The 27,020-nt window shown below is 58.4% G+C and overlaps 2 protein-coding genes across 4 annotated transcripts; one reads left to right on the top strand and one right to left on the bottom strand.

The window, feature by feature from the left end:
- Positions 1–2,020: 2,020 nt before the first annotated feature.
- On the top strand, positions 2,021–10,653 carry KLC3 (kinesin light chain 3). 2 transcript variants are annotated; one of them, XM_055411880.2, is made up of 13 exons: positions 2,021–2,118; positions 5,812–6,093; positions 6,611–6,841; positions 7,162–7,231; positions 7,650–7,869; positions 8,253–8,340; positions 8,419–8,520; positions 8,822–8,995; positions 9,604–9,694; positions 9,768–9,808; positions 9,895–10,001; positions 10,142–10,205; positions 10,446–10,653. In XM_055411880.2, exons 2-13 carry the CDS (start codon positions 5,836–5,838, stop codon positions 10,515–10,517), a joined length of 1,518 nt encoding a protein of 505 aa, XP_055267855.2. In that variant the 5' UTR covers positions 2,021–2,118; positions 5,812–5,835; the 3' UTR covers positions 10,518–10,653. The 2 variants fall into 2 exon arrangements, with proteins under 2 accessions (XP_055267855.2, XP_055267854.2); XM_055411879.2 differs by lacking the exon at positions 2,021–2,118 and adding an exon at positions 5,383–5,488.
- ERCC2 (ERCC excision repair 2, TFIIH core complex helicase subunit) lies at positions 10,282–26,659 on the bottom strand. Of its 2 annotated transcripts, none has more exons than XM_055411878.2 (23): positions 26,602–26,659; positions 26,199–26,298; positions 24,166–24,243; positions 24,021–24,083; positions 23,737–23,850; positions 21,326–21,442; positions 21,127–21,243; positions 20,700–20,823; positions 20,512–20,608; positions 20,294–20,427; positions 20,050–20,218; positions 17,944–18,062; positions 15,614–15,683; positions 15,454–15,523; positions 15,259–15,360; positions 14,208–14,271; positions 13,591–13,712; positions 12,116–12,208; positions 11,946–12,018; positions 11,693–11,763; positions 11,464–11,607; positions 11,222–11,365; positions 10,282–10,847 (listed from the first exon to the last, which is right to left on the bottom strand). In XM_055411878.2, the coding sequence occupies exons 1-23, from the start codon at positions 26,604–26,606 to the stop codon at positions 10,755–10,757; spliced, it is 2,283 nt and encodes a 760-aa protein (XP_055267853.1). In that variant the 5' UTR covers positions 26,607–26,659; the 3' UTR covers positions 10,282–10,754. The 2 variants fall into 2 exon arrangements, with proteins under 2 accessions (XP_055267853.1, XP_088686067.1); XM_088829941.1 differs by lacking the exon at positions 26,602–26,659 and adding an exon at positions 26,486–26,547.
- Between the last annotated feature and the right edge of the window lie 361 nt (positions 26,660–27,020).

The raw sequence follows: 27,020 nt of genomic DNA, 5'->3' as shown, positions 1-27,020 counted from the left end.
CTTTTCAAATCAGGTGGCCAAAGTATTGGAGCTTCAGCTTCAGCATCAGTCCTTCCAATGAATATTCAGGACTGATTTCCTTTAGGATTGACTGCTTGGATATCCTTGCAGTCCGAGGGACTCCCAAGAATCTTCTCAAACACCACAGTTCAAAAGCATCTGTTCTTCAACGCTCAGCTTTATTGTCCAACTATACATGACTACTGGAAAACTCATAGCTTTGTATGGACATTTGTTGGCAAAGTAATGTTTCTGCTTTTTAATACGCTGTCTAGGCTGGTCATAGCTTTTCTTCCAAGGAGCAAGCATCTTTTAATTTCATGGCTGCAGTCACCATCTGCAGTGATTTTGGAGCCCAAGAAAATAAAATCTGTCACTGTTTCCATTGTTTCCCCATCTATTCACCATGATGTGATGGGAGCAGATGCCATGATCTTAGTTTTTTAAATGTTGAGTTTTAAGCCAGCTTTTTCACTCTCCTCTTTCACCGTCATCAAGAGGCTTTTTAGTTCCTCTTTGCTTTCCACCATAAGGGTGGTGTCATCTGCATATCTGAGGTTATTGATATTTCTCCCAGCAGTCTTGATTCCAGCTTGTGCTTCATCCAGCCCAGCATTTTGCATGATGTACTCTGCATACAAGTTAAATAAGCAGGGTGACAATATACAGCCTTGACATACAGAGAGAGACCAATAATGCGTGTGTGCTGAGTTGCTTCAGTCATCTCCGACTCTTTGTGTCCCAAAGGACTGTAGCCTGCCAGACTTCTGTGTCCATGGGATTCTCCAGGCAAGAATACTGGAGTGGCTTGCCATGCCCTCCTCTAGGGGATCTTCCCAAACCAGGGATCGCACTTGCGTCTCTAATATCTCCTGCGTAGACAGGAGGGTTTTTTTTTTTTTTTTAGCGCCACTTGGAAAGCCGAACCAATAATATAACACCATGAAATCAGCAGCTAATATTTGCTAAATGCTTCCAATCCATATGTTAAGGCATTCAGTCCTCACAGCTTTTGACTAATCTATTACAGACTAGGGAAATGGGGACAGAGAGGTTAAGTTACTGTCCAAAACCTGCACAGCCAGTAAACGGTGAAACAGAATGTGAACTCAGAGCCAGATTTTTAGCCTCGCTAATAACGTGATGTAACATAACATAGTAATTATAATGCTACATAATTTTCAGTTCAGTTCAGTTCAGTTCAGTCGCTCAGTCGTGTCCGACTCTTTGCGACCCCATGAATCACAGCACACCAGGCCTCCCTGTCCATCACCAACTCCCGGAGTTCACTCAAACTCATGTCCATCGAGTCCGTGATGCCATCCAGCCATCTCCTCCTCTGTCGTCCCCGTCTCCTCCTGCCCCCAATCCCTCCCAGCATCAGAGTTTTTTCCAGTGAGTCAACTCTTCTCATGAGGTGGCCAAAGTATTGGAGTTTCAGCTTTAGCATCAGTCCTTCCAATGAACACCCAGGACTGGTGTTGATGAGCATCAGTCCATCCTTTAGAATGGACTGGTTGGATCTCCTTGAAGTCCAAGGGACTCTCAAGAGTCGTCTCCAACACCACACTTTAGGTCCTGAAAAATTTTATTAACAAAATCAAGCGGAGAAATGAGGTTGTGTTTCTGTGGGAAGGGTGTTTTTAGAAGCGGCAAGGAAGGCTTCTCGAAGGAAACGGCCTTTGAAAAAGGACAAACGTCGAGATCTGTGTGGAGAGATGTCCAAAGCGGGCGCACAGCCGAGGCGAAGGGCCGGAGGCTGGCCTTGCAAGAAGGCCATCCGTCTGGGATGCAAAGTTTCTAAGATTCCGAGTTTCCGAGATTCTAGTTTGGCGGAGACTCTCATTTCCTGCGCGCCTGCAATCATCTCGGATTCGACGTGCCGCAGAGACTACCAGTAAAAGGTGCGCACAAGGCTCTGCTATTCCCGCAGCGCTGGGGCGGCTGGGCTTAACTTTTCAGGAGCGGTGGGCGGGGCCGGTCTCACCTGCGGGGCGGGGCTCCAGGCCGACCCGCCCCCCGGAGCAGCCGCCCGCGGCCGCAGACTCGGGGCGCAGCTGCGGGCGGCGGGCGTGCGTGCGCAGCGGAGAAGCTGGACCTGGAGCTGTTCGCGGTCAGGTGGGCGCCGGGAGTGCGGGGTGGGAGTCCCGGGAGCCGAGAGGATGGAGGCGGGGGCAGAGTGTGGGCTGGGCCTGGCACACCCCTGGGACTGCTGTCCTGGAGACGGGGACGGGCCTTGGGGGTCCCTGGACGCCCCCTGTCCCGCCCTGGGGCTCTCCCGGGTCTGGAAGCCCCGCTGGGGCCGCGCCGCCTCTCTCGGGGCGCAGGTAAACAGGCGCGAGGACGGGGCGGGGCCTGGGAGAGGGAGGGGGCCCTTGTGACGGCCCGGCCGGCTGGCAGGCTGGCGGGCTGTGAAACCGGGGTGCGCGGGGCTCAGCCGGCCGGCCAGGGGTAAGTTGTGTGGTTTGGGGAGCGGGCCACGCACTCCCGCTGCAAGTGTATATGTGCGTGGATATTGGGCATGAGTGTGCCCGAGAGATGTAGAAAGCTCAGGTGTGGGTGATGGTGTCAAACGGTGCGTACAGATGTGAGTACAGGTTGGTACAGGCGATGGCCTGTCCGTTTAGCCCTGCGAGGGCACCAAAGGACTGTGTGAATGATGTGAAACTTTCAGTGGTGTGAAAATGTGGGCGACCTCTGATGGTGAGTCTGTAATAGTGTGTGTGTATGTATGTGTGTGTGTGTTTGGCAGAGAGTTGAACTGTTTATAGCATTAGGTATGTGACCAAGAAATTGCGTGGCCGTGGTTGTCTCTCTGATGGTAAGACTGTAGGGGGGAATGGCAGGGAGCTGTGTGCTGTGGGGTATGGGATGGATGTGTGGAGTGTGACTGTGATTATCATGGTCAACTGTGTGCTTTTGCACACGGGGCTGAGCAGGTGAAGGGGAGTGTGCTGTTTGGAGGACGTGTGAGTGTGGGAGATGTGTCAAGGACACAGTCCGAGTGATGCGAGGCTGTGGTTTAGTCGTGCGTGTCACTGTGAGCGGTACTCTATGAGGCCGTGTCTGGAACAACCGACTCAGCTGTTTGAGGTTGTATGTGATGTTGTAGGAGGTTGTATAGGTGAATAAGGGTCATGGTTGTCGGGATGACTCAGTGAACTGGCGTGGTTTGATCATTTATAGAACTTGTGTGTAAGGTGTGAAGCTGTTAATGTCTGATGTGATAAACGTACACACACGTACAGCATACACGGAGATCAATATGTGTGTGAACACATATGCATAGGGAAAGAGGGAGATTGGGTGTGGAGAGCCTGCAGTGTGTAAAACCCACGGGGCCACACACCTGCCCTTACTCTGTGTCTGAGTGGATGTGACTGTGAGCAGGTGCAAAAGGCGCTGGGCTGCTTTCGGGGATGCCATGGCTGGAGTGAAGTCAGCCTGCAGGTCCGTGCACGAGAACATGGAACGCCGTGTGTCTCCACCGCCGTCTGTGCTGTGGGCACCCGCTGTGAGGGTGTAAGAGCCAGCATCGGGTGGTTCGCACATTCATGTGTGGAACTCTAGTGTGTGTGTGCGCACGATTTCCCGGCTGGCCAGGCAGGGGCAGTGGAGGAAGCGGGGAGGAATGATGACAGGTCCACCGTGAGTCCTGGGCGCCGTGAGGGAGGGAGGCGTGGGAGGGAGGGCTGGCTGCTGGCAGGATGTGGGGGTGTGGGAGCGGGCCTGTGTCATGGGCGTCAGCGTTCAAGGAGACAGTCCGAATGGGAGTGACTCGGGATTTAGTTACATCTTCGCAAGTGAAGAGGGTGAGGGAGGAGACGCTTTGTGTGTTGGCTTTGACTTTTTAAGTTTTTATTGACTCACAGCGTTGTGTTAGTTTCAGGTGTACAGCAAAGTGCTTCGGGTGTATTTTATCTTTATTTTCCACATTGTTTCCCACTGTAAGTTATTGTAATATGTTGAGTATAGTTTCCTGTGCTATACAGTAGATTCTTGTTGGTTATTGATTCTACATATGTATATGTTAACCCCAAACCCCTAATTTATCCCTCCCCACCCTCTGCCCCCTTTGGTAACCATGCGTTTGTTTTCTGTCTGGCCTTTTATTTCTCTTTTTTATCATTTTATTTGTTTTGGGCTGTGCTGGATCTTGCTGCGTGGGCTTCTTGTTGAGGTGGGCTCTCCTGTTGCAGAGTACAGGCTGTAGGCGCTTGGGTGGTAGTTTCAGCTCCCGGGCTCTGGAGCGCACGCTCAGTAGTCCCGGTACAGTGGCTTACTGCTCTGCGGCATGTGGGATCTTCCCGGACCAGGAATTGAATCTGTGTCTCCTGCATTCTCAGACGGGTTCTTTACCACTGAGCCTCCAGGGAAGCCCATGGCTTTTATTTCTGAAAGGAAAATGTACCTGTTTGTTGGGTTGTGTTTTTCAGAGGGGAGTGTATGTGTGTTATTTTCCTTTTTTTAATGCTTATTTGTTTGGCTGTCTCGGGTCTTCATTGCAGCACCCGGGATCATTAGTTGCAGCATGAGAGATCTAGTTCCCTGACCAGGGATTGAACCTGGGCCCCCTGCATTGGGAGAATGTAGTCTTAGCCACCAGGAAAGTCCCTACATATGCTGTTTCTGGAAGAAGAATATGTGTGTGTGTGTGCCTGAGTTAGTGTTTTGTACTAGCTTGTATTTTGAAAAGAAAACGCGGATGTGAGTGGGTGTGTTGAGTTGTATTTTTAAAAGAAAGTGTGTGTGTGTTGTATTTCTGAAAGAAGGATGTGTATTGTTGTATTTCTGAGATGGAGTGTGTGTAGAGGCATATTTCTGAGAGTATGTCTTGTGTTATATTTGAAATAACGAAGAGTCTGTGTCATATATCTGAGAGGAGAATGTGTATAGTGTGGTTTTAAGAAGGGAGGGTGTGCTTGTGTTGAGGTCTGTTTCTAAGAGGGGAATGTGTGTGTGTCCCAGAGACACCGTCCCCAGTGTCATTGACCTTGTCACCCCCATACAACCCCGTGCAGTCCCACGTGTGAGACCCCCCCATTACCATCTGGGACTCAGACCCTCAGCTGTCACACAGACCATGTGACACCCCCAGGCCACGCCTGCCACACGTGTGTCCCAGCACGCCTTGGGCTGGCCGGGCCTGCCTGCAGTGGAGGGTGGAGCCAGTTTCCTCTGGTCTGTCAGCTCCTCGGGTCCCCAGGAGTCACCACGTGTGGGGACCCTCCCTGACCTCCCCAGTCCCCGGGCCTCCTCAGCTTCCCGCACCCCAGCCCCGTGGCCCTCTCCTCCACCCCACCCCACCCCCAGTGGTCTGACTGGTTCCCAACAAAAACAGCCTGAGAGTGAGCTCACGGAGAGGCTGCCGCCTCCACACGTCCCGCCCCACACGCCCAGCAGGGGAGGGCACCTCCGGTCCGGGTCACACAGCCGGGCCGGCCAGGCTGGGGGATCCGGGGTCCTTGGGGTGCGGAGGGCTGACCAGGTGAGCTGAGGGCAGGTGGCAGCTGTGGGATGGCTGCTTGGCCGCCTGGGTTAATTCCACATGGGAAGGTTTGGGAGTTGTCCTCGGGGCTGGGCCCTGGGGCTGAGGACAGGCGAAGGAGACCAGAAGGTTTCCAGCTGTGGGCTCTCCAGGATGGGCATGGGACAGGTTGCCGGCTGCAGTGAGGAAAGCATGGAGGCAGAGGGCTGGCCGGGATGGGCGGATGGGGCGATGGCTGGGAGGGGATGTGCGGCCCCGTGACACGGAGGCCAAGGGGCAGGCTTGCCCGGCCCCAGCAGTGACCGCCAACCCCCCCACCCCAGTCCCGGTCCCCCCCAGGAGCAGCCATGTCTGTGCAGGTGGCGGCCCCGGGAGGCATGGGGCTCGGCCCGGAGCGCCCAAGCCCCGAGGAGCTGGTGCGGCAGACGCGACAAGTGGTGAAGGGGCTGGAGGCCCTGCGGGCAGAGCACCGGGGCCTGGCTGGGCACCTGGCGGAGGCCCTGGCGGCCCAGGGTCCGGCGGCTGGCCTGGAGCTGCTGGAAGAGAAGCAGCAGGTGGTGAGCCACTCGCTGGAGGCCATCGAGCTAGGGCTGGGCGAGGCCCAGGTAGGTATGAGGGGCGCCCTGTCTGTTGGGGTGTGGCTTAGGCCTGGGGGGTCACCCGGGATGAGGGGCCAGGCGTGCTGGGGGGTGGTCTGGGCAAAGGGGGGGCCTAGGGGTGCCCGGCCCAGGACAGGGAGCCTCTAGTCCTGAGATGGGGTCCCTAGCCTGCGGTTGTGGGGGGGTTCCTTCTGTGTGACAGGGACTCCTGAACCAGGTGGGGTCCTTCCATAGAAGGGTGGGTCCTGGGCAGACTTCGGGGTTGCCTGGGTGGGATATGACGTGTCCCTGTGTATGATCTGTGTGTCTGGGTGAAATGGGAGGGAGGGGTCCCCCAGGCAGGATCGGGGTGTGACCCTGGGACTCGCCAAGCATCCCTGGAGCCACATTGGAGGGCTCTCTGTAATCTGGGGCACCCTGGGGAGAAGGGGCTGCTGTGGCTCGATTTGAGGCCCTGGGCTGGGGACCGTCTAGCAGGGTGGGGGCCAGGCCTCTGACCCGCCGCCCCCCCACCCCCCGGCAGGTGCTGCTGGCGCTGTCGGCACATGTGGGCGCACTGGAGGCAGAGAAGCAGCGGCTGCGGGCGCAGGCCCGGCGGCTGGCCCAGGAGAACGCGTGGCTGCGGGAGGAGCTGGAGGAGACGCAGCGGCGGCTGCAGGCCAGTGAGGAGGCCGTGGCCCAGCTGGAGGAGGAGAAGAGCCACCTGGAGTTCCTTGGGCAGCTGCGGCAGTACGACCCGCCCGCGGAGAGTCAGGTGCGGCCAGGCCGGCGAGGCAGGGCCCCCAAAGGACCCCCTGACCCTCTGCAGAGCCCCTGCCTTCAAAGGTTCCCTGGCCTCCCTGGAACCTCTGAAGAACCCGCCACAGATCCCAGACCCACTGGAACTTACTCCGAAGCCTGCCCCATGCCCAGCTGTCCAACAAAGCCCCAGGATGCTCCCAAGCCCTCAGGAGACCCCTGGGAACCCTGCCCACCACCTCCTTCAAGCCCTGGGGTTCAGGACCCCCATCTCAGAATCAGACTCCCAAGTCCCGTGATGTCCCATGACACCCTACTTTCCTCTTCTCTCTGCAGCAGCCCGAGTCCCCCCCTCGCCGGGACAGCCTGGCCTCCCTGTTCCCCAGTGAGGAGGAGGAGCGGAGAGGTGGGTGCGGGCTCAGCCATGGAGGACGGGAGGCCGAGGCTGGGAAGGGGCCATCTGAGTTGCTGGACCCCGAGGTCTCTGGGGAGGATGGGGCAGGTCAGGGCCGGGTGTCAAGAGAGTGAAGCAGGTGGCTGTGTGTGTGTGTGTGGGGGGGCAGTAACAGGGTAGATGAGCCTGGAAAAGCTGGAAACCAGGCCTGTCATGGTGACCGCAGCTCCAGGAACCAGGCGGCTCCCGTGGGTCCATCCCACAGGCCAGGCCCCCTCCTACGGGCCTGAGATGCCTGGGATTCCCATCTCGGGAGTCAGCGCAGGGGCCTGCGAGGTAGCGGTGGCTTTGGGGGAGCACGTGTCCCCTTGTGTGTGGGCTGGGGGAGCAGGAGGCCTGCAGTGACTTGGTAACCCGCACGCACCCCCAGGTCCTGAGGCAGCGGGGGCCACCGTGGCCCAGCAGGGTGGCTACGAGATCCCGGCCCGCCTCCGGACCCTGCACAACCTGGTGATCCAGTACGCAGGCCAGGGCCGCTACGAGGTGGCCGTGCCACTGTGCCGCCAGGCCCTGGAGGACCTGGAGCGAAGCTCGGGCCACTGCCACCCCGACGTGGCCACCATGCTCAACATCCTGGCGCTGGTGTACCGGTGGGGGCCGCCGCCGCTGGAGGGGGCATGGGGGATGTTGTTGGGCAGAAGTGGGGAGCCCTGGGGTCCTGCTCTACAGCACAGCATACCTGCAGGGGTGGGGTGGAAGGGGACAGGAGATCTGGGGAGACCACGGAGACCCGGGCAGAGAGGAGTCGGCGTGAGCAAGAGACCAACAGAGTGGGGCGGAAGCCTGGGGTGGCAGAGGCTTGGCGGCCACCTGGGCGTGCAGGGACCCTGTGCTAGATCTGGGAGGGGTGGGGACACCCAGAAGGGACCCCCGGGGGACGCCACCCATGCTCAGTTCAGCCAGGACCTGCCCAGCTGGTGTCAGCCCAGCCCAGGGCCCTGGCCTCACCCCTCCCCCTGGGGCTGCCCCACAGAGACCAGAACAAGTACAAAGAGGCCACAGACCTGCTCCACGACGCCCTGCAGATCCGGGAGCGGACGCTGGGCCCCGAGCACCCTGCAGTGAGTGGGGGCCCAGGAGGGCGGGCACGGGGGCTGTGGGCTTGGCCCCCTCCCCCTGACCCCCTCCCCACTCCCCAGGTGGCCGCCACCCTCAACAACCTGGCCGTCCTCTACGGGAAGCGTGGACGTTACCGGGAGGCAGAGCCCCTGTGCCAGCGTGCTCTGGAGATCCGGGAGAAGGTACTGCCCGGCCCAGCTCCTGCGGGTCCCCCGTCCCACACGACCCTTCCCTCTGATCCTGAAGCGCTCGACTCTGTGGCTCTCACGTGGCCCTGATTTGTTCTTGTGACCCTGGACCTTCTGTGCCCTGGACCTTCTGTGCCCTGCCCATGTGATGTTGTGAACCTAGAAGAGTGCCCAGTCCCAGACTCACCACCCTCGACTCCAGCTACCAACTCATGAGCCTCGTCATGACGGCTGCTGGCAACACGTGGCCCAACCCCAGATGACCCCAGATGACTTGTGACCCCATGACCCCTAGGTCCTGGGCACCGACCACCCAGATGTGGCCAAGCAGCTCAACAACCTGGCCCTGCTCTGCCAGAACCAGGGCAAGTTCGAGGAGGTGGAGCGGCATTACGCCCGGGCCCTGAGCATTTACGAGGCCCTGGGTGGGCCCCACGACCCCAACGTGGCCAAGACCAAGAACAACCTGGTGAGGGCACCTGGGGGCTTGGCGGTCTCGATCCTGGGGCCCCAACACCGGGCAGGCACCTGTCGTTTGAGGGGGCCTTGCCCTGCAGAGAGCAGGGGCCCCATCTCCGCCCAGTCCTTGAAGGTGCCCCATGGGGCTGGGCTTCCACCCCAGTGAGGCTCCCCAGCTCAGAGGACGTGGAAGGGTCAGGAAACTGGCAGGTTGGTGGGGGCCAGAGAACAGCTCCAGGCAGAGAGGTGGCCAGAGAGACTGGGCCGGGAGCAGAGAGCGTTTATGGAGCCAGGCCCGCTTCTCAGGACTTTCCCTGGACCGTCTCCTCAAGGCCCTGTGAGGTCGGTGCTCTCACTGCCCCACTGTGCAGATGAGGAAACTGAGGCACAGAGAGGGCTGTCGCTGGCTCAAGGTAGCCTGGGGAACAGGCCGCTGCGCAGTCAGCAGGTCACCTGCCCTGTGGGAAGCAGTGGGCTCGGGCTCCAAGCCCACTCGGCAGTCGGCCAGGGGCCTGGAGTGCGGGGCGAGGCTGGGCTGCTTCCTGTGGGGCCAGGAAGGAGGTGCCAGCTGCGGTGCCTAGATGAGCCAGGATCACCCAGGCCATGCCCTCCCCGCAGGCCTCAGCCTACCTGAAGCAGAACAAGTACCAGCAGGCGGAAGAGCTGTACAAAGAGATCCTCCGCAAGGAGGCCCTGCCCGCCCCGCTCGGTGAGCCCCCGGCCCCTCCCCTGCCCCAGGGGCTGCTCAGCGTCCCCCCCACAATGTCCCCATCTGTCCCCAGGAGCCCCCAACACAGGCAGCACCAGTGACGCACAGCAGCAGGTGAGGAGGGCTTTATGCGGGCTCCCGGGGGAAGGGGGGCCCGGGTGGCAGGGGAGGCTGACTGGCGTCCCTGGCGCCCTCCCCAGACCCTTCGTCGGAGCAGCTCCTTCTCTAAGCTCCGGGAGTCCATCCGGCGCGGAAGTGAGAAGCTGGTCTCCCGGCTCCGAGGCGAGGGGGCGGCAGGGGCAGTCGGGTGAGTCCGCCCCTCTCCCCCTGTCCTGCTCGAGGACTGTGTGTGGCTCCCGCCTCCCCTGTGACACACACCGTCAAGCCCGGTGCCCGAGTCTCCCAGGGTGGGAGCCAGACTCACTGGTGCGCCCTGTTCCTGGGCAGGATGAAGAGGGCCATGTCGCTCAGCATGCTGAACATGGATGGCTCGAGGGCGCCCGAGAACCAGGTGGGGGGACCCCTGGATCAGGGATGGGACAGGCCCAGAGACCGGGGGATGGTCAGGCTGGCACTGGAATGGATCCTGACATGAGCACGGATGAGTTTTATTTGGGTAGATGCAGGGAGGTGGAGGGGTTGGAGTTGGGTCGGGACAGGAGGATGGGCAGACAAGCGTGCCGGTGGCGTAGCCCCACTGGGCTGGGGCAGCCCTGTGTCCTGCCCTCACCCGCCCCATGCCTGTCCCCAGCTCCCCAGGCAGCATCTGAGCGAGGCCTCGCGGACCCTCAGTACCAGCACCCAGGACCTGGGCCCCCGCTAGAGGCGACAGGACCACATGGCTGCGGCTTCTCAGGAGGAGCGGGAGGGGCGGGCGAGGGGAGGGAGTCCTCTCCTCTCCCTCACGGCTCGGGCCTCCCTGAGCTCTGCTCCTGAGATTAAAGGCTGTAGATCTGGCAGCTAAAAGGTCTGCCTGAGGTGTCCTGTGGGGACCTCCAGGCCCCTCTGAGCACCAGGACCTGGGCCGGCTAAGACTCGGGCGTCACGGCACCACCTGGCGCTACATCTGCTGGGCAATCTGCTCGATCCTCCGCAGTGTCTCCTCTGACTCCAGCTGCTCCAGGCTGAGCAGGGACAGGCCCAGCTGGTCCTCCTGGGAGTGAGGAGAGGGGTGTCAGCTGGCCCACGTCCCCCACAGGGCTCGGTAGTGACAGGAGGTGCCACCCGGGGGCCCAGGACAGGGTGCTTGAACTTGACATGCCCGGTTAACTCGGGGCATCCAGTCCCTGTGAACAGAAGACGGACCCAGGGAGGGAGATAGCAGAGTGCCAGGTCTGAGTCAGAGAGGGCTGGCCTTCCACAGGCCCCACGACCAGCTCGGGACACCCGCTGGGGACACAATGACATCAGGAGCTCTCAACTCTTCCCCCAGCTGCCAGGCACAGGGTGGGGGGTGCCCCTGTCTGGGGCAGGCTGGGGTTGGGGCTCAGGGGGGAAGCCCCGGGGTCTTCCCGGCAGAGGGCTCACCCGGTGGAAGGGCTGTGCCATCTGCCTCAGGAAGTACTTGGCGACTTGGACCCCCTCGTCAACGGTCAGGTTGAGGTTGGCGTCCGTGAGGTGCTCCTGGATCCACCGGGGCAGCTTCCCTCGCTTGTCGGCCCGAGCAAACCGCTGGTGGTGGTGGTGGGGTGTCAGGACCCTGGTGGGGGAGCCCAGGCACCCACAGCCTGGCCCTCCCCCTCTGGTTGGTGAGGGCCCCAAACCCGCACCTTGTCAGCAAAGACCATCAGACCATAGTCCGTCTTGCCCCGGATGGCCCGACCCACACACTGGGCAGCGTGGCGCATGGCATCAAAGGTGAGAAAGTCATTCTCACGAATCTGGAACTGGTCCCGAAGGTATTCTAGTCGTGCCTGTGAGTGCAGAGATGGGGGCCAGGGCCTTTCCTCACACTGGCCCCAGGGGAGGCCTTCACCCGCCCGCCCCTGCGAGGCTCACCTTGAGGATGCGGCTCTGGGTGTAGACGTAGGGCACCCCGAACATGATGACGGCCCGCCCGTAGTGGTGCACTGCGGGGCGAGGGGCAGTGAGAGAGGGGGATGACGGCCCGCCCGTAGTGGTGCACTGCGGGGCGAGGGGCAGCGAGAGAGGGGGATGGAGGGAAGGGGAGGCCCCTGTGTGTGCAAGATGGAGGGCGGGTGGGTGAGGTCCCCTTGGGCCATCGGGGGCGGGGAGGGCCGAGTCCACTCACCAAAGTCGATTCCCTCAGACACTTTGCCTCGGGCCACCGAGAGCAGGATGGCCCCACGGCCGTTCTCGCAGGCCTGGGGAGGGGAGGCCAGGACACGGACGCGTCACCAGGGAGCTGTGCCGCCTCTGGCCCCTCTCCACCTAGACTGCCCTCGTCCCCCCAGTACCCACCTCCTGGTACTTCTCCAGGGCGACGCTGGTCTCAGCCCCATCCTGGGTCTCGATGAAGAGCAGCTTGTTCCTCTGGATGTTCTCCAGGATGCCCTTCGGGGAGGACACGGGGAGGTCAGGATGTGGGCAAAGGATGGTGGGTTCAAGGACGGGGGTGTCCTGCTTAAACTCAGCTCTGCCACTGACTCCCCTGCGACAGGCCACCCCTGTCCCCTGGCCTCGGCCTGCCCTCTGGAGATCTGGGGAGGGTGGTGGCAGAGTCCAGCCTCTCTTCTGTGATTTGGGGAGGGAACCAATCCCCATCTTTTGGACAAGAGGGGTGGGCATATGGCCCAGGGTGACCAATCAGGATGCTCCACCCCCAGCTGGTGATTGGTGGAGAGGCTGATGTAGGCCAGGCAGAGCCAATCAGAGGCTGCCTGGAGCGTTCACATTTGACACTGCAATAGATGCACGGTTCTGATCAAGGACAGATGCATGACAGACCAGAGAGACAGCACGGAGGGTCCAGAAACAGCCCCCAACACAGACCTGCCACATGTGCCACTCGGTGTGGTAGGGGAGCTCTCTGCAGTAAATGGGTCTGGAGCTACAGATTTCCAAATGGGAAGAAAATGAACCTTGACTTACAACCTACACAGAGATGAACCTGCGGTACCTCACAGAGCTCAGATGTGAAAGTTAAGACTACAAAACTGCTAGACGGAAACACAGGAGACCATCTTTGTGACCCTAGGCTACACACAAAAGACACCGAGGTCGTGGGGCTCAAGTGGCTGACACTGTGTGGAAAGAGCCTGAGGACAAGACCGAGGTCTTGCCTGTGTGGGTGACGTTCCCACACGCTCCCTGGTGCTCACATTAGCCACGTTCACTTGCCTCACCCCAAAGGAGCGCTTGCTCTAACTTACCCGAGGGCCGGGCTCATGATACAGATTCGTATCCTGTCAGGGGCCCAGTGCCCAGCTGTGGTGAACCCCATCTCCAGAAAGCTCCATGACCTCGCCCACACACACCCCAGAAGGGACTCCTGCAGGCTCTTTGCCCCGAGTCTCTGTTCAGCCTTAATTCTCCGGAACCTTCCTCTGATGGCACGGCACCCCACTAGTCATGCCTGCTACCCAGTGTCTCCACACCGCACCACATGAGCTGGAGGGACAGTTGGGGTAACCCCCCCAAAGAGCAAAGAGGGAACCAGGAACCCCTCAGGTGGGGTGTGGTCAGCCCTCCTGAGGGGCATGCCTCTGAGGAAGGGGTCCAGCGAGGCCGCTGATGTCCTAGTTCTTAACCTGGATGTAGGGGCACAGTAAACACAGGTCTTTAAACTGCCCTCTGTGTTTTATACACTGTCTTGTCACTTACAATACACATCACCATTTAAAACACTGAGGAAAGAAGCCAACAGAGGAACAGAGCCGAGTGCTCAGAGGGTCCAAGCGCTCAGAGGGTCCTAGCGTGGGGCGAGGCAGGCATACCTGCTCGTACCAGGAGGCCACGGTGCTCTCCATGTACTGGTAGCTGGTGAAGAAGGCCACAATGCCATCAGGGACCACGGCGGACATCTCCAGCAGGAGATTTCCATAGTTCCGGATCACCGCTGTGAGGGGTCAGAGGTCAGACCGTCTCCTGGCTTACGTCCTCCTCCCCACTCCCCATCAGAGCTTTCCTGTCTGAAACTAGGGGTTCCTAGAGACCCCACTGCCGGCTGTTCACACGCATCCCAATTCTCCTTCCAGACACATGGGAGGACTGCCCCTTGACCCACCAAAGTTAGGTGTGGCCACATGACTTGCCACAGCCAGTGAAGAAAGGGCTGTGTCACTTCCAGGTGAGGAGCTTTACGAGCCAGTGCACAAGCCACCAGGACCCCTCCCATCCCGTCTTGCCAGCGCAGTGATGTGGCTGATGGTGGAGGTCCCCAGAAGGGAGAGATTCGTGGAAGGCCCCCACCAACCCACAACGGCACGCAGCATGGGCAGGAAACAACCTCTGTGCGAAGCCACTTTGATTTGTTGCTGCATCATGACCCGGCTGCTGACCGGTCCACCTCCCCTCTTGGGACCCACACAAACCACCCTCGTGGGAACCATACCAATATCTTCCCGGGTCTCAAACTTGGAGCTGATGGCCACCTGGTCATTGCCACGGCCGATGATCTGGAGAGTGCAAGAGAGGTCCTGCTAAGCACTGGCAACAGTCACCCCAGTGTGTGCCCGCGGGCTGCGGGCTAGCGCTGCTGTGTACTTTTTATAGACACAGTGTCAGCGAGTGAACCCTCAGCTACCCTCTTATCTGCGGGGGTGCAGACGAGTGACCTCAAGCTCACAGAGGGCGAGTCGCCCGCCCAAGGTCACCCAGCAGATGGACAACAGAGATGGAACTGACCCCAGGCCTGTCTGTGTGTCTCACCAGCAAGGACCCTCTAGTCTGCCCCGGCCTCCAACCAGGCGGTTCCAGGAAGCTGTCCCTCACCCCACCGGCAAAATCACAAAAGCACCATGTGGTGGAGGGTCCTCACCAGCCCATGAGCCCTGGAGGGCAGCTCCGAAAGCCAAAACACTCAGGAAACTCCAGGTACTCAAGTCTGGCACAAACTCATCTGGTAGCAAGAGTTGCCCTACACGGAGCCTGTTCAGTGTGCTCACGGATCTCCCTTGGTCTGACTTGTCAGAATGTTTGCTGAAACATGATTTCCACTAGAGGGATTTGCTCAGACCCCTTGGGAATGTTTCAAGTCTGGAAAATTCTCAACTCTAAAACACATCTGCCTAGCAACTTCAGAAATGGGACTGAAGGCCCATGTTACAAGGTTCATTTTACAGAGAAGAGGACCAAGGCCGAGTGGTAGGGTCACTTAGCAAGGTCACTGCCAGATAGGCCAGGCAAAACCACATTAAACAAGTAGCAGGCCCTGGGCCACGAAAGCCTGTCACACTCACTGTCTCACTAAATCCCCTCAGCCACCCTGGGAGATCAGAGAAGGGGTATTCCCATTTCACAGATGAGAAAACTGAGGCTCGGGGAGTCAAACTCAAGCCCAGGTCCGTCAGAACCCAGAATCCGTGCCCTCGGCTGCCTGAGCAGTGAAGAGAGGAAGGACAGCCCTCGCTCCCACCACCCTCCCCATCACCTCCCCCACGCACCATGGGGCAGAGGCAGACCCGGGCCAGCGTCATAGTGAAGGTTGCCATGGTGACGGGGTGGAAGTCCAGGATCTTGGGGTAGATATCCAGCGGGGACAGTGTCTACAGTGGGGACAGCAGAGGGATCTCAGCAGGACTGGGCGGGAATCAGCAGCCCCCTGGGGAGGGGTGGGGGCCAAAACAGAGGGTCCTCACCCCGGATGTGATGATGACAGACTGGAAGCGCTCAAACACAGGTTTGATGGCCAGGGAGGCATCCATGCAGCTGTGAGGAGCAGACCAGGGTGGTGAGGGCCAGACAGCAGGGGCCAGGCTCCTGTGGTCCGCTGACATCCCCCCTGGGGTGGGATCTCACCTGAAGTGCAGGATGGGGTTGGCAATGGTCGGGGTCCTGTCATCGAAGGGTTCGATGATGATGGTGAAACCTACGGGGGGCCGGTGAGACTCCTTGAGGGCCAGTCATGACCCTGCCCACTCGGCTATCCCGCCCTCTTTCTCCCTCCACTCCAGTCCCCCTCTCCTCGTGTTCCTCAGTGAATAGGACCAGCCATCAGCAGCCCAAAGCTACAGTCCAGGCCCCTGAGTCCAATATATACCCCAACCTGCCCGCCCCTCCCCTGGGTTGACACCTATGCGAACGTTCACTGAGGACACTGAGCCGGGCACCAAAGGCTCACCCCTCACCCTCCAGGGACCACGGGGTCCCACCACGCCCCTCCAGCCTTCTCCCGAGCAGCTTTCTGTCTAAGCGGTCAGGAGGCTGGTCAGCTCTGCTCCAAAGTCCAGCTGCCCTCTGACCACCTTCCCTGCCCCCGCCCAGACGGGCCGCCATCACCCCCTGCCTGGCCCACCACAGTCGCCTCCTGATCCCCGCTCCCTTCACAGTGGCCAGAGGATCCTTGAAATCTAGTCAGGTCACATCTCTCCCTGCTCAGAAGCCCCCAGGGCTCCCCACAACGTCCCTCCCAGGGTTCAGAACTGTCGGGGGGATCCTGCCACCCCGACCCCCTTTCCTCTGTGCTCACAGGCTTCCTGCCTGACTTTCAAAACCACCAGGGTCACACACACACAAAAAAACACAACCCCACCAGAGTCATTACACCCCAGGGCCTCTGCACTTGCCCCATTGTCTGGAAGGCTTCCCAAGGCGGCTCTTGGTCATTCAGAACTCAGCTCAAATGTCAGCACCTCAGGAAAGCCACCCTGGCCACCGCGGACACTGTGCGCATGCTCCAACACAGCAACATGTTCGTTTCCCGTGAAAACTATCACTTTCTGGAATTATCTTCCTTACCCATGCTTACATCTTTGCTACCCGTCTTCCCTGCTAGAAGTTCTGGGAGGTCAAGAATGAGGTCTTTCTTGGTTCCTACCAATTCCCCAGGGCTGGGCATGGCCCATTTATTGAGCAAATAAATGAATGAACGCATCCACATAATCAATTTCACTTAGTCAATATTTTTTTTAAAATATCACATCCTTTGTGCCGAGCCCTGTACTAGGAACACAGCAGTGACTGAGAGCCCTGGCCTCGCCCTCTCAGGACTCAGTCCAGGGATGGGGACAGAGCTGTCCCCAGAGTGACCACTCTGAGTGGGCAAGGCTGGGACAGGGAAGCCTAAAGGAGGGGCCTGACTCAGTCTGGGAGCCAGAGGGGCTTCCTGGAGGAGGAGGAGATGTATCTCCTGAGCCAAGAACTGAGGAGCGAGGGGGAAGAAAGTTGGGGCTGAGGAGGATGGGGAAGGCTGTTCCAGGTACAAGAATGTGAGGTGTTGGTAGACGGAGAAGGGGAGAAGAGAGGACAGACAGACCGAGAGGGAGGATGGGATGGACAGAGGGACAGAGGCAGAAGGAAGATTCCAGTGACACTTGCCCTGGGGTGGGGGACGGGCTATCTTCCCGCCAAGGCCGGGCCCGCCCGCGGGCCGTCAGACAGGCTGACCTAGTTTGCTGGATAGAGGAGTAATCCCCGGGGATGAGACTGAGCCCTTGGCAGCTTAAAGCTGATGACTGGGGGGCAGAACACTCCCCTGTACCCTCCCAGCAGGCTGGAAATCTGAGCATCCTCTCCCCAAGGCCCTGCACGACCAGGCACCAAGTCCCGGCCTCTTCACCTCCCACGACTCCCTCCAGCACCCCTCCTGCCCTGGCCCAGCCTCTGCCAGGAGAATCCTCTAAAGCACAATCTGACCCTGCCTCTCCCTGTTCAGAACCTGCCATGGCTCCCCAGTGCCGCTAGGAGCAGAATGACCACCCCTTCACCCGCTCCCCAGGGTAAGCGGACCCCGCAGAATCTCTCCCTCCTCGTCTCATGGCACTGCCTACTCCCACCCTCCTCCGTCTGCAGCCAGAGGGAGCCTTTGAAAATAACCCATCTGAGCACAAGTCTCACTCACTCAAGGGCTGTTCGTGGCTCCCCACTGCCCTCAAAGCCCAGAGCACTTCCCTGGTGGTCCAGTGGCTAAAACTCCACACTCCCAACACCGGGGGCCCGGGTTCGATCACGGTCAGGGAACTAAAGATACTGCGTGTCACAGCTAAGACCCGATGTGGCTAATGAATTTTAAAACAAAATCCAAACTCCAGAGCCCAGCTTGTCCAAGTCCCAGGGGCGACCCTCTAGCCTCTGCCGGATTCTGATTCCGGCTGCCGGGGACCGGCAGAGGCAGGGAGAGGCGAGCTCACCCTTGGCGTAGGTGCTGACGAGCGTGGCGAAGTTAGCGAGGAGGGTGAGTGGGGAGAAGTCAGTGAGGTCTGAGATCTCCAAGGTGTGCAGGAGGGAGCGGAGGCGCTCGGCACAGAACCTGGTGGGGTGGGAGATGGGCAGGTGAGGAAGGCAGTGGCCGCAGGCCGGAAGCCCCCTCGTCACCGTCAGAGCACGTGCCCATGCGCCGTCTCCCCAGCTGCCTGGCAGTTCTGGGAGGTCAGGGTCTGGGTCACTCTGTGTCCCTACCTTGTACCACTGCCCATCATGGGGGGCTGCAGCCACAGGAGGGTACACAGAGCAATAATCTCACAGCCCAGAGTCACCGCCTGAATTCTTAGACAGTAAGGAATCTGCCTGCAAGGCAGGGGACCCGGGCTCGATTCCTGGGTTGGGCAGATCCCCTGGAGAAGGAAATGGCAATCCACTCCAGTATTGTTGCCTGGAGAATCCATGGACAGAGGAGGCTGGTGGGCTACAGTCCAAGGAGTCACAAAGAGTCGGACACGACTGAAGTGACTAACACTCCAGAGTCACACAGTCCTGTCACATGAGGCAATGCTCTCACACACAGGTTCTCAACCAAAAGGGGTGACCCGCGACCACCCCCAGCATCCCACAGTCACCACGTGAACCCTGCATGGCCAACGGTCATACACTCCCACCCAGATCTCCACAAGGTCTCAGTCACAGTCCTTGGTGACAGAGTTAAGAGCTCCACACGCTCCCAGACGATCACCTCACACAGCCTCACTGAGCCTGACACAGGCTCTATCAACGGCACACACGCAAGGCCACCCAGTTCGAGTTAGGGACAGGCCATGCATGGAGTGGAAGCACCAGGCTTTGGGACCAGGCAGACGGTGAAGTTTAAAACCTGCCTCCTGGGACTTCCCTGGCGGGCCAGTGGTTAAGACACCCAGTGCAGGGGGCCCAGGTTCAAGCCCTAGTCAGGGAACTAGATCTCACATGCCAAGCGGTGTGCCCAAGAAAAATAAGAAATAAAATGAATAAAACCTATCTCCTGTGTGTCCTCTTTTTCAGTCTGCCTTTCTATCCCCCAGGCTTGATCAGACGGCCCCTCTGTGTTCCCGCAGCCCCCAGGACTCCACCCCCCAAGCCCTGGACTGTCCCTGTCTGGGACGAGTCTGTCTCCCCAACTGGACTGTGAGCCCAGGAGGGCCAGGGCCGTCTCCGCCACTGCTGTGTCCCCAGCACAGAGCAGGCCCTTGGAACACAGATCCTGCGACTCAGATCCCCTCTGTTCTCACAAGTCTCTCGTGAGGGGAGAGGGGTGAAGCCGTACCAAGGGCTCCCACTTCCTCAGAGGCAGAGCAGCCAGAAGCCTCAGAGCCCCACTGGCCGGGCTCCGGTCACAACCACACACAGCACCCTGTGGCTTCCCCTACACGGGACACAGCGTCCTTATTGGCAGCACCAGGCAGGGGCGGTGTTGAGTCCCCGGGACGTGGACTGCAGAGCGCTTGGCTCGACCGGGGTAGGGGGGTGGGGTGGGGGTGGGTTCCTGGGGTCGCTGCTTTGTCATTAAACCACCACAGGAACCTGGGGGTAAAGGGGCTGACTCCCTACCCCCTGCACAGAGGAGGAAACTGAGGTTCAGAGAAGACCAAAGGCTGATCCACAGCAGCAAAGGAAAAGCAGAGGACGTTCCACCCTGACTTCGGAGTCCCTTCATCACTGGCCCTGCCCCCAGACTGCATGGAGGGTTGGATCCTGCACAGGGGTTGGGGGTGGGGGGCAATGAGAGGCCCTGGAGGGAGGAAACAGGGAGTGGGGGGCCCACAGCATTTTCTCCCAGCTCCCACCCTGCTGGCCCTCATCATGAGCCCCTCTCCAGGGCCGCTCCCTCCAGGGCTGGAGTGAGAACACCCCTGAGCACGGCCAGGGCCCTGGGGTCTCGCCCCCACCCCTCCAACCCTCCTCTCCCTGCACACAGTCTTCCATCACACTTCCCGAGGTCAGTTCTCTGATCATGGCGACTGACGCCGGTGACACGGCGACCCCGGGCGCCCACCCCCTACCCCTGCCGGGACCCCCTCCATGCCCAGCCAGGCCGGGGGGCGCACCTGAGGGGCTTGCGCTGGATGCAGACGCGCTGGGCCAGGCCGCTGAGGAAGGCAGGCGGGCTCTCCTGGACCACGTGCTGCACCCGCAGGCGCCACTTGACATACTCCAGCAGGCGGCGCAGGAAGCCCAGGAAGTGCTCAGCTGTGCGGATGGAGCCGGGCACCGCCTCTGCGGGGAGACGGGATCAGCCAGGCGCTGGGCGGGGGGCGCGGGGTCGGGGGCCAAGGCTGGGGCGCGGCTCACCCTGCAGCACTTCGTCAGGCAGCACGGGGTTGGCCAGGTGGGCATCGGTCTCCCGGGCGGCGCTGGCCTCCCGCAGCCCCTCCACCAGGCGGCGGTACTCTTCTCGCAGTCGCTGCTCGTCCGTCTCCTTGATCCTGCGGGGAGTCGAGGTGTGGGAAGAGCTGGGCCACTTGCGGGGCAGGTCAGGCACCAGGGTCTACGGGCCGGGGCACCCCCACCTGAGCACCGTCTTCTGCAGGGTCTCCAGGTTGGCCTGGCACCGATCCAGGGTGCGGCGGGTGAGGTTGACGCTCATGGAGTCGATGCAGACGTTGTCTGGGGGGCCGGGGAGAAGGCCAGGCTCAGGCAAGCGGACGCAGCAGCAGCGGAGGGGCCGCCTCGCTTCCCCGCCCGGCTCTCTGCTCACCGATGTTGTGGGCCTCGTCAAAGACGACCACGGCCTTGCGGGCCAGCTCCTTGGACACCAGGTCAGCAATCTTGGGGTCCAGCAGGTAGTGGTAGCTGTAGACCACCACGTTGGCGTGCAGGATCTGGGAGCCGAAGGGGCAGGGTCACCCCAGCCCACCTGCCAGCGCCCACCACCAGGGCCCCGCCGCCCAGTGGACTCCCTCCAAGGTGGCAGAGGTGAAGCAAAGGGAGGGACCCAGGCAGGTGGACAGACACAGACATGCAGGCAGAGGCGAGGAACAGATAGAAATGAACAGGTAGAGACAGACTGACAACAGATATAGGCACCGACCAGTAGGGAGATCTAGGCAGGCAGGCAGATAGGCAGACAGGGGGTGGGCAGCCTGTATCCCTCCCGCCCGCCCGCAGCCCCAGCGCCTCCTCACTGAGTAGCGGGCCAGGAAGTATGGGCACCAGCCCTGGCGCCGCCCCACAGCCTTCAGATCATCCAGGTTGTAGATGCCCGTAGGGAGGGGCACCTGGCGCCCATGGACATCAAATTCCTGGGGTGAGAGGGTAGCTGGGGGTCAGGGGGGTTGACTGTTGCAACTCACCCTCCCTTGCCCCCCGCTGCCCTGCAGGTACCTCGTAGAAGCGGCAGTGGGGCAGGCTGGAGTCCCGCTGGTACTGCGCCCGCACGTACGAGGCCGTGAGGCTGTGGCATTTCCCGTCCACGTCCTTCCCAAAGCGCAGGGGTGTCACCTGGGGGCCAAGGAACATCTTAGCACTGGGACAGGCCAAGAAGCCCGAGCACGCCTAGAACCCGGGGCTCAACACCTGACGGCTAGGTGGGGTGGGAGGTCATCCTGTGAGATGACCAGAGTGGGACTCGGGCATTTGTGGCAAACTTGTCCTGAACCTGCTTTGTGATTAAACAGTTAAGGCACCTGCAAACTTACTGCAAGGATGCAAGAGTGGCCCAACTGTCAGCCTCTTATTCTTTTTAAATGTGAAACCCTAGGACTTCCCTGGTGGTCTAGTGGATAAGAATCCGCCTGCCAATGCAGGGGACACGGGTTCAATCCCTGGTCCGGGAAGAACCCACATGCCACAGAGCACCTAAGACCACGTGGCACAACTACGGAGCCCACGAGCCTAGAGCCTGTGCTCTGCCACAGGAGAAGCCGCTGCGATGAGAAGCACGCGCCGCAACGAGAGAAGGCCCTGCTCGCTGCGTCTAGAGAAAGTCCGTGTGCAGCAGTGCAAGCCCAACACGGCCAAAAGTAAATAACAAAATGAACAACAGTACGCCTTGTACAGTGTCAATTATACCTCAGTTTTTTGTGGTTTTTTTTTTTTTAACATTAAGGCTTGAAGAACCTTCAGCACGTAGATTAAAGGCAATCGCTTTATCTTTTAAAATGCTACAACAGCCAGAACCCTTGGCAAGGTCTGAGAAGCAGAGGAGGTTCTGATCGCAGTCTGAGACCTTCCTTACCCTGCTCCGAACCCTCCAAGGCTCTGTTGGTGGCACGGTCACAGCCCAGGGCTGCCCTTCCTCGGAACGGAACTGTTCTCTCCCCAAAGTGAGGGCTCTGAGGCTGTGGGCCCCTCCCTCTCCCTTTCCCCTTTCATCAGTTGCAAAGACTATGCTACTTCTTTCTCTTTCTTTACATTTTATTACTATTATCTTTAAATAATAATAACGCCTTTACATTGTATTATCACTACTTTTAACAGGCAATACAGGGGCTTCTGTGGTGAGCCAGTGGTGAAGATTCTGCACTGCCAATACAGGGGGTGCAGGTTCGATCCCTGGTTGAGGAACTAAGATCCCACATGCCGTGGGATGCAGCCAAAAGATGATAAATAGGTACAAGTATGTCATATAAGGCTCACAAGGTTAAATGTGTCGTAGATGCTCCCACAGAAAAGTATTTTAAAAACTCTGAAAACTTTCACTAGGACTGAAGCAGAGAGCTAATGGCAAATCTACTTTGAAAAACTCAATTCAGTCCAGATGAAAACTACAGCTATGCTGTTAAGTCCTTCCAAAGCAGCAGGCCCATGGAGGGAAAAAACCAAGATGGAAATATCTGGCACAACCTTCAGCCTTATCCAGGTCACTATACAGCTCTAGAGACAACTAAGACACCGCCCTGAAATACAGCATAATACTGCTTATGCCCTTACCACATTTCCAGCAAACCTACTCCAGTTTGTTAATTCTCGACTTCCCATTATCCTAAGGGGGATAGAACCACCCTTTGAACGTGTTCTGGACACACCCATGCAGCGATTTACTACATGGTGCCTCTTCATTTATGGCTCTTAATTTAAAGTTCTAAGTCAAACTCTTATTTAAAAGCAAGCATCTCAAGGGACTTCTCTGGTGGTCCAGTGGCTAAAACTCCCAGCACCCCATGCAGAGGGCCCGGGTTCGATTCCTGGTCAGAGAATTAGATTTCACATGCTACAACTAAAACCCAGCCCAGCTAAGTAAACACATAAATAAATAAAGTGACCTAGCACAGTTGGCCCTCCTGATCTGCAGTTCCCGATTCCACAGATACGAAGTGTCAACTCTACATTACATGACTTATACGTTTTATAACTAGAAATCTGTACTTTTTGACTGCTTCACCCTTTTCGCCCAGCCCTGACCTCCTTGCCCAATCTTATCAACAACTGTATGAAGCAGGTAATTAATTAACCCCATTTTACAGACAGGCTGACTGAGGCCCAGACAGCAGAAATCACCTATGCAAGAGTATATGGCTAGTGCATTTCAGAATCAGGAAACCAGGCCTGCCAGACTCCAGGAGCTACCTTTTCACCTCTCCCAGGCTGGGGGAAGTGGGAAGGCTCCCCGGAGGAGGTGTGCCTGAGCCATGAACGATGAGTTGGCATGTGATGAGTGAGAAGAGAACTTTGTGCGTGGCCCCTGCACATTTCCCTGAGAAGTCTGGTCAGGGTGGGGATCTAGAACTCCCGGCTGGACGGACGAGTTTCCTCAACCCTGATGCTCAGGGGAGAGGGGAGGAATGAGCGCTCACCTCGGGATGAATACACAGGTTCTTCCGGGAGCTCAGAGCCAGCCCCAAAAATGGCAGCTTCTCGCCCTCCTGTTTCTCATAGAAGCTGAGTAACTTTCGAAGTTCTTCAATCACCTGTTAAAGATGATGAGGGAGGGGGGAACTGGCCTCAATGGAAGCACAAGCCCCTGTCCAGGCAGGTTCTAGCCCTTCCCCACAGCTCAAAGCTATGATGGCAACCACCAGAGGGACAGATGGCTTAGGGAAGAGTGAGGGCAGGGGGGCTGGGATAGCCCAGGGCTCACCTTCTCAATCTCAGGCACAGTCCTCGAGCAGTAGATGAGTTTAGTCACCTCCAGGGGATATGCCTGCCGACAACCAAGGGCTCAGCCTCGGCCCCCGTCCAGCCTCCTCCTTCTGCCCCCTCCTTGGGCCCAGGGAGTCACTTACCCGCTGGTATGCCATGATCAGGGCCAACAGGGACACTGTCTTCCCAGTGCCTGAGGGCATCTCCAGGACTCCATGACCCTGTTTGTGGTGGGCAGGAGGGACATGACACAGGCACTCAAAACTCCAGGGACACAAACTCTGGGACCCTCCCCCCCAGAATGAAACCATCTTGGAATAATAGGACAACATAGCAGTTAGAAATCTGGGACCCAGGGGCAGTGGATTTGAACCCCACTTTTGCCACTTTGATTGAGTGGTCTTAGGCAAGACCTCTCAACCTGAGGACTCTGTATCTCTAAAAATTTGCCTACAGAGGTGAGGACTCCAAGCTTTCGCTACCGAGGGCCCAGGTTCAAACCCTGGTCAGGGAACTATGATGCAAGCCATGCAGTGCAGCAAAAAAAAGAAAAATAGGGGCTGGGGGTCTAATAAGCTCTTCTTCATCACATGACTATGAGGATTAGTGACAAACTGAGGGCCAAATATTTAGTACATTATCTGATATGTATGTACGCTAAGTCCCTTCAGTCATGTCTCTTTGCGATCCCATGACTGTAGGACTATAGCTCACCAGGCTCCTCTGTCCATGGAATTCTCCAGGCAAGAATACTGGAGTGGGTTGCCTTTCTCTTCTCCAGGGGATCATCCCCATCCAGGACCTCTTGTATTGCAAAGACTCCTTACCATCTGAGCCACCTGGGAAGCCCCATATTAAACTGCTGCTGCTGCTGCTAAGTCGCTTCAGTCATGTCTGACTCTGTGTGACCCCATAGATGGCAGCCCACTAGGCTCACCCATCCCTGGGATTCTCCAGGCAAGAACACTGGAGTGGGTTGCCATTTCCTTCTCCAATGTGTCAAAGTGAAAAGTGAAGTCACTCAGTCGTGCCTGACTCTTAGTGACCACATGGACTGCAGCCTACCAGGCTCCTCCGTCCATGGGATTTTCTAGGCAAGAGTACTGGAGTGGCTTGCCATTGCCTTCTCCGCATATTAAACTGAGGTAGGTGCTATTACTATGGCTATTTACCAAGGTGAAGACCGCAGAGGGGAGATTAAGTGATTTACACAAGGACACACTGCTGTGGATAGCCAATTCCTGAGTCTCTGTATGCCTAAGCCAACCAAGGAGCAGTTCAGCCTTTGATAAAGGTCAACTGCTGCTATTTTTAAGAACTATTATTTGTGATTGCAGCCATGATATTAAAAGACGCTTACTCCTTGGAAGGAAAGTTATGACCAATCTAGATAGCGCAGAGACATTACTTTGCCAACAAAGGTCCGTCTAGTCAAGGCTATGGTTTATCCAGTGGTCATGTATGGATGTGAGAGTTGGACTGTGAAGAAAGCTGATCGCCGAAGAATTGATGCTTTTGAACTGTGGTGTTGGAGAAGACTCTTGAGAGTCCCTTGGACTGCAAGGAGATCCAACCAGTCAATTCTAAAGGAGATCAGTCCTGGGTGTTCATTGGAAGGACTGATGCTAAAGTTGAAACTCCAATACTTTGGCCACCTCATGCGAAGAGTTGACTCACTGGAAAAGACTCTGATGCTGTCACGGATTGGGGGCGGGAGAAGGGACGACAGAGAATGAGATGGCTGGATGGCATCACCGACTCTATGGACATGAGTTTGAGTGAACTCCAGGAGTTGGTGATGGACAGGGAGGCCTGGTGTGCTGTGATTCATGGGGTCGCAAAGAGTCGGACACGACTGAGCAACTGAAATGAACTGATTATTTGAGATACCAAGTTTGGCAGCGCTGGCTATCACAAGGACCTCACATTTCTAAACTCTAGACCACGGGTCCCCAACCTCCAGGATCTAATGCCTGATGATCTGAGACCTAATGATCGAATGTCCTATAGACCTGATGTAATAAGAAATAAACTGCACAAAAATGAGTTTGAATCCCTCCGTCCGCAAATTGTCCTCTCCAAAACTGGTCTTTGGTGCCAAAAAGTTTGGGGACCGCTGCAATCTCAGTCTTAAACGCGCCTGTCAGATGGGCAGCGGCGGGCCCGGCCCACCCACCTTGGCATCCAGAGTGCGTTTGAGCTCCAGCATGTACGAGAACTGCTCCGGGTAGATGTAGTCGTAGGGGAAGTAGACCAGCAGCCCGTCCACGTTGAGCCTGGCGGCAGGGGCTGCCGGATCAGTCCCCCGTCCCCCCAGGCCCTCTCCAGCCCCCACACTCCACTGCCGTCGGGCCGAGAGCGATTGCCGGCCGGCTGGTCCGTCCCGCACATCCCCCCAGTTTCCTAGGAGCCTCCAGGTCCCTTCGGCATTCCCTCGCTGGCCCTCTCCGCGGCTATCCCCACCCCAGTGCGGCAGCCTCCCTTCGCTCCGCCGGGACCCGAGGCCTGACCACGCGCCCCCTCATCTTCCGGACCCCCACGCCCGCCCGCGAGCCGCGAACCCAGGGCCCTCCTCTCACTTCATGGCGCCGGTCGCGGCTTGAAGCGTCGTCGGCCCGCCTCCCTCATGAATATTCAGGAAGACAGGCTCCCTAGGGCATCCTCGAGGCGCTGCTCCACCTTCTTCGCGACGCCATTGGCTGAGCCTGCCCGTCACTCCCCACGGGAATGACTTCGGGCGGCACAGTGCGCGTGCGCACGGCAATTGCGGGAGGCGGGCTCTGGGGGAGGCGGTACCGGAGGCATCGCGGAGGATCGCCGAGTACCCAGAACGAAACGTAGATCGAAGAGAACTGAGAGAATCGATCCCATTTCGCTGGTATTCGGTCATCCCGCGTCTGTCCCGATTACCTGAGCAGCGAATGCATACTCAATTTTATTCTATTATATTCCTGGTTTTAAGAGGTACCCCTCCCTTTTCCCCCAACTTCAATAAAGC

The sequence above is a fragment of the Moschus berezovskii genome, chromosome 22 (assembly GCF_049115385.1).
Source record: "Moschus berezovskii isolate FMDL1 chromosome 22, NW_MosBer_1.0, whole genome shotgun sequence".
In the NCBI taxonomy this organism is placed as follows: domain Eukaryota; kingdom Metazoa; phylum Chordata; class Mammalia; order Artiodactyla; family Moschidae; genus Moschus; species Moschus berezovskii.
The sequence above is the reverse complement of the archived record's forward strand: the minus strand, read 5'-3'. Positions and strand labels throughout refer to the sequence as shown.

Bases quoted from the DNA above. Each gene is read 5' to 3' on its own strand.
- KLC3 (XM_055411880.2), top strand. From the start codon at position 5,836: ATGTCTGTGCAGGTGGCGGCCCCGGGAGGCATGGGGCTCGGCCCGGAG. The intron at 8,996-9,603 runs GTGAGGGCACCT...CCCTCCCCGCAG, and splicing joins CCAAGACCAAGAACAACCTG to GCCTCAGCCTACCTGAAGCA. The intron at 10,002-10,141 runs GTGAGTCCGCCC...GTTCCTGGGCAG, and splicing joins GGGGCGGCAGGGGCAGTCGG to GATGAAGAGGGCCATGTCGC.
- ERCC2 (XM_088829941.1), bottom strand. From the start codon at position 26,547: ATGAGGGGGCGCGTGGTCAGGCCTCGGGTCCCGGCGGAGCGAAGGGAG. The intron at 24,244-26,198 runs GTGGGTGGGCCG...CACCACAAACAG, and splicing joins AACGCACTCTGGATGCCAAG to GGTCATGGAGTCCTGGAGAT. The intron at 10,848-11,221 runs GTGAGCCCTCTG...CCTCACTCCCAG, and splicing joins TGGCACAGCCCTTCCACCGG to GAGGACCAGCTGGGCCTGTC.